General features: G+C 43.7%; 2 protein-coding genes across 4 annotated transcripts in view; one reads left to right on the forward strand and one right to left on the reverse strand.

Moving 5' to 3' along the window:
* Positions 1-2,007, forward strand: part of LOC131884490 (histone deacetylase 1-like) — a 2,350-nt gene extending 343 nt beyond the window's left edge. Inside the window, exons 1-3 of one of the 3 annotated variants that reach the window (XM_059232291.1) lie at positions 7-21; positions 360-946; positions 1,032-2,007. In XM_059232291.1, coding sequence (XP_059088274.1) covers positions 398-946; positions 1,032-1,769 — 1,287 coding nt within the window. In that variant the 5' untranslated portion in view covers positions 7-21; positions 360-397 and the 3' untranslated portion in view covers positions 1,770-2,007. Of the gene's footprint in view, positions 1-6; positions 22-127; positions 261-359; positions 947-1,031 lie in introns of those variants that run through there. The other 2 variants (XM_059232293.1, XM_059232290.1) reach the window with 2 other exon arrangements.
* On the reverse strand, positions 2,001-3,404 carry LOC131884491 (large ribosomal subunit protein bL32m-like). Its single transcript, XM_059232294.1, has 2 exons — positions 2,984-3,404; positions 2,001-2,508 (listed from the first exon to the last, which is right to left on the reverse strand). The coding sequence occupies exons 1-2, from the start codon at positions 3,145-3,147 to the stop codon at positions 2,064-2,066; spliced, it is 609 nt and encodes a 202-aa protein (XP_059088277.1). The 5' UTR covers positions 3,148-3,404; the 3' UTR covers positions 2,001-2,063.
* Positions 3,405-5,513: the final 2,109 nt, after the last annotated feature.

The following is a 5,513-nucleotide window of genomic DNA, read 5'->3' on the forward strand; positions in this document are numbered from 1 at the left end:
AGATTTGCTATTATTATGACAGTAAGTATTCCGTATTTCCTCTGAAATGACGTTATTAGTTCACTAACTATTGGCCCGCTTCGCCCGTTCAGCTGCGCTAACAAAGCTTGGACAAGGAAACACCGTCGAAGAGTTTAGACTTTTTTTGAAAGAAATTAGTCTTTCGATCTAGAAGATATTACATTAGGTCATTAATTCCATGGTATTTGCCTGCAGTCTCGCTTTGGATTAACCGGCGCGTTTTCATTGTTCTGTAAAGGGTAACCACCCATCTGGGTTGTAACGACGGTGTTTTCGCGTCCCCGCCATCTTGGATTAGGTTCATATTTTCTAATGATGCTTTTTGGGTCCCCTCTTAGGCGACATTGGCAATTACTACTATGGCCAGGGTCATCCCATGAAGCCCCATCGGATACGCATGACTCACAATCTCTTGTTGAATTACGGATTGTACCGAAAGATGGAAATTTATCGTCCGCATAAGGCCACTCAAGAAGAGATGACCAAGTTTCACTCTGACGAGTACATCCGCTTCCTCCGCTCCATCCGACCCGACAACATGAGCGAGTACAACAAACAGATGCAGCGCTTCAACGTGGGCGAGGACTGTCCCGTCTTTGACGGGCTTTACGAGTTCTGCCAACTCTCCGGGGGCGGGTCCGTGGCCTCGGCCGTAAAATTGAACAAACAAGCAGCCGATATTGCCATCAACTGGGCCGGTGGACTTCATCACGCTAAGAAATCCGAGGCTTCCGGCTTCTGCTATGTCAACGACATTGTTCTGGCCATCCTCGAACTTCTGAAGTACCATCAACGCGTCCTGTACATCGACATTGATATCCATCATGGCGATGGCGTGGAAGAAGCCTTCTATACCACCGACCGAGTTATGACTGTATCATTTCATAAATACGGCGAGTACTTTCCCGGAACCGGAGATCTCAGGGTAAGGATTCTTACTTCAGTGCAGGCGCATTTTTATTGTGCCTTTGAGCCATTGAGATTAATGGGTGTTGATCCCCTTTTCTTAGGATATTGGTGCGGGCAAAGGCAAATACTACGCCGTCAACTTCCCCTTGCGCGATGGAATTGATGACGAAAGCTACCAAAACATCTTTGTGCCCATTATCTCGAAAGTGATGGAAAGCTATCAACCCTCGGCCGTGGTGCTTCAATGTGGAGCCGATTCCTTGTCTGGCGATCGACTGGGATGCTTTAATTTAACTCTGAAGGGACACGCCAAGTGTGTCGAGTTCATGAAGAAGTACAACTTACCGCTGATGCTCTTGGGGGGTGGCGGCTACACCATTCGCAATGTAGCCCGATGTTGGACATACGAAACGGCTGTAGCTTTGGGCGTTGACATTGCCAACGAACTTCCTTACAACGACTACTTCGAGTATTTTGGTCCCGATTTCAAGCTGCATATTTCGCCCTCAAATATGGGTAATCAGAACACCACCGAGTACATGGACAAGATCAAGACGCGATTATTCGAGAATCTTCGCATGCTGCCTCACGCCCCTTCGGTACAAATGGCCGATATCCCCGCGGATGGAATTCCAATCAAAGAAGACGTAGATGACGCTGACCCCGACAAGCGACTCCCACAGCAAATTAAAGACAACATGGTGGAAGCGGACAATGAATTTGAGGAAGCCAAATCCGGGAACAAGGATATCAACAATGGGAAGCAAGAAGAAGCCATGGATGTAGACGAAACCAAGAAAGAAGCCCCCATAACAACCACAACCGCCGCTAGCTCGTAAATTTTGTGTCAGTACATTGTAACCTTCGAGGAAAGAGCCCACAGACAGAAATGAAGTATTACAACTCGCTTTTTCCCCGTTCTCCTTCTTCCTGATTTTATGCCCTCACGAACCCAACGAGCGGGTTTCTTGTCGTCGTCGTCGTCGTCGCTCTTGCATTCGTCCCCACATTATTCCACTCACGTTCGTGAGGACATGTCTTATATTCCAATGTGAAATATACCGGAGGAAGACGGAACTTGGCTTTACTTTATTGTGTATATTTATTTCACAACTACGTTTGCGTTTCTTCATTCAACCTAATCCAGATGGTCGGACAGTGGTCGAGTCCTTGGGTGAAGTGGCTACTCGCTCCGATAGGTTAGAGGTGAAGAAACTCGGTCTGGGCTTGGACATTTCGACGACCTTTCGATCCCCGTCCAAAGGATCCTCTTCGTTTTCGTATTTGATGATAACTTCCTTGTCTTTGGGGGCCAAACCAAAAACATCGGACATTTTGGCTTGAATCTCTCGAGTCTCGTGCTTGACTTGTTCGTAAAATTTGGGAGCTACCACACCCAGTCGGAAGAACTCGCCGGTTTTGTGATCCACGCGCATGTTTCGGTTCATCAAGGGGTACTTGTACGTGCCCCACTGAATCGCGCCAAATTTGCGGCACATACGGTTCCGCCAATTACGTCGTTGCTTTGGAACCGCGAGCAAGAGACCAAAATCATCCTTAAGCGGATCCGATGGCGTCCTGATGAAACAATGAATTGAGGGAAAAGAGTGAGGATTATTTTTTGGACTCTCTGGGTGTTTCATATTTTCAGCTGTGTTATCTAAAGTTGTCATATTTATGCCCTTTCGACCGACTATTATCATTATTGAAAGCCATAATTACTTCGAGTGTTTAAAACCGAGAAAGATTCGGCATCAGAGTAGTAGTAAACAGATTTACATCCATTACATTATCCATCCCAAGGTTTGTGCAATTTGGGCCCTTGCCAGCGAGCTGCCACAGGCTTGCGCCACGGCCTAAGCACACCCAGGCCCTGGCCACCGAAAGGTTGGGTTACTTCTAAAATATTGCAAAGATGACTAAAAAAAGTAACTTCGCACAAATCTTGGGATGGATAACGGCCACAGGCGAATTTTCTCTCCACACAGGCGGAAAGAAGGACTCAGCCTCGCCATTGCTATGCTATGCATAGCATACTCCCTCTCTTTCTTACCGATGGTGGGCGTGGGTCCAGCCCAAACTAACTGGGGCCAAACAGGGCATCAAGGCTGTCGGAGGATGGGTTCGCCCACTTTGCTGAAGGACCATGAGGAGGATCTCGTCCACGGTCAGGCTCAAGTGATCTCGACAGGAATACAAAAACCGGCGCAGGGCCATCTTGGCGGTGTTAAAATTCTAAAATGGCCGAGGGGAGGGCGGGCGGGCGGGCGGATTCTAACAATTGCCGTCCACCCCAAATCAAAGCCAAGCGAGTGCAGAAGGGTGGGGGTTGGATGGAGGAGATCAAGAACAGCGGGAAATTCAATCCAGAATCGAGAGGCCACACGTCTATTGTGTGGAAGCGAGCTTTCGTTCCCACTTCCTCCATGCAAGTAATTTTCAAAGTTTCTCAAGTTCTCAGATCATCACATGCTAAGGGTTGCCAGCACCTACGGGACTCTGAGCCATTTACGGTCACTTTTGAGACAACCTGGTTGTCGGCTCTCGAGTTAAGGCCAGCAGAATGTTTAGGTTTTCTGCCATGAAATTTTTTTGTATGATGCGTTTTGGTTTTCATGGCCAGAAGTCTCATGATCAGTTTTCAAATTCGGTGACATTAAGCAAAAATTGGCCTAGTTTGCGACATGCTGTCAGCCCTGCTAGAGCCGAAATGAAATTGACAACAAAAGTCTTTGAATTTTCACGGAACTACTGAAGTTAAAAACTAACGCAACTTTGGTCAAAAGAGACTGGAATCGAATAAACAAGTTTGTCTACCCTTGAAGTAAGCCAATGAGAGAGTCAAAATGATTACTTGTTCCACACTAACATAGCAAACAATAAAGCACATAAAATAGACGAAGTCATTTAAAATGAGCAAAACATACTTGAATTTTGTGCAATAATCGCAAAATTGATGATTTGATGCAAGTAAATTATGTTGTATGGCTGGACCATAGCATCAGCATATGATCAGAAATACAGTAATCCCGTAAAAGGGCTGAATTAGACCTCTAGGCTGAATGCATCTAATCTGAGGAAACACTACTCTTACCAAGGCAGTGATAACGAAATTATCAGTATGGAAATTACAATAATTCGATTTACATTTCAGAGAATTAAACACTGAGAGAATTATGATTGGACTGTAAGTAAATGAGAACATAGCAATGACGCAATTGTAAAGATCCAAAAAGTTCTTTTTTCAACCTCAACAAGCTGAAGAAAAGTTGAAGGTTTTATTTCAATTTTCACAGAAATTGCCCAATGCCAAACATTACATTCGACAACAGGAAAAATGATCTTCTTATCAATCATTTTGAAAAAGAAAATTTAGTTGTAAACTTTCTCCTTGCTTCTAAGCTGGGTTTCCCAAATCAAAAAAAGGATGAATTTGATAAATGTATGTAATTACTAAGGGTTGGAAAAATAGTTGATTTTAAGTTGTGAAAATCAACCAAGATAAGTCCCGAAAACGTATTGAAAATTTATAAAAAACCGCTTTTTTTTTGTTCAGCTATTTAATTATAATGGTGCTTTTAAGGACAAACTTGCTTGATTATTGTTTTTCAAGATGTTCTTGCTCTTTTTATCAATTTTTTCCTTCGCCCTGGCCTTGGTCTGGTCTGCTGTTACGGGGTTCGCTGTTTTTGCAGGCAGTACTCCACTCACTAAATGGTTCGAGGATGGACACCGAAAGGCTCGCCCTTCCTTCAGCCTCTTTGCTAGTCTTCAGCAGGCCCTATGTTTTGGTTCTGACCTCAAGATTACGTTTATTTAGATTTTCGAACATTATTTTGGTGACAAACGATGGGAGGGTTACCAAACACCTTTAGACAATAGAAGGTAGATCTACGTGGAGGACTAGCCCTCTAGTTAGATTATATGCCCCTATGTGCTCAACAGTTAATCTTAATGAAAGCTTGAGGGATCAATGTCAAAAAAATCATTGAAAAATCAAAGTGGACAAACATTGTCACCTAGGGTAGACCTAAACTTCCTTCCCTTATTTCGCCTAAATATCCTCCAAAAAAAGGGCCAAAATCCTTTAATTTCCCCGAAAATCCTCGGTTTTAGGTATTTTATGGTTAAAATTCGTGAAAAGGTTTTTTTTTGCCCAAAAATGAACGAAATGGTTGATAAACTTAATTGAACCTAAATAGTTTATCTTTCCGACCCCTAGACGTTATGTTCGTTATGCTTGGTATATTGAACCAAATTTCTGAACTTTTCACCTTTTTACTTGAATTACGTGCGTACAAGTGATTAGCCGGAAGCTTTAAAAGTTGGACAATTTCTGATGCTTTTTTTCCAACATGGCTTTCAGTGCTTTTTCCATTTTAGGTTTCAATGTTTTTGCTGCAAACTTTCAACAATCATTGACAGACTATCACATATAGGAGAAGTCGACCAAGGATCAAGGAGTTGGTGTAGCCTAGCGGTCTTAGAGGCAGCGTGGGTTCAAACCCCGGTGCCTGACGTAAACCTTTTTGGTTTAGAGGCCATCAAGGATTTCAACTTGAGGCTTTCAAATTCTCCTGGCC

The sequence above is a fragment of the Tigriopus californicus genome, chromosome 8, assembly GCF_007210705.1.
Source record: "Tigriopus californicus strain San Diego chromosome 8, Tcal_SD_v2.1, whole genome shotgun sequence".
Lineage (NCBI taxonomy): Eukaryota > Metazoa > Arthropoda > Copepoda > Harpacticoida > Harpacticidae > Tigriopus > Tigriopus californicus.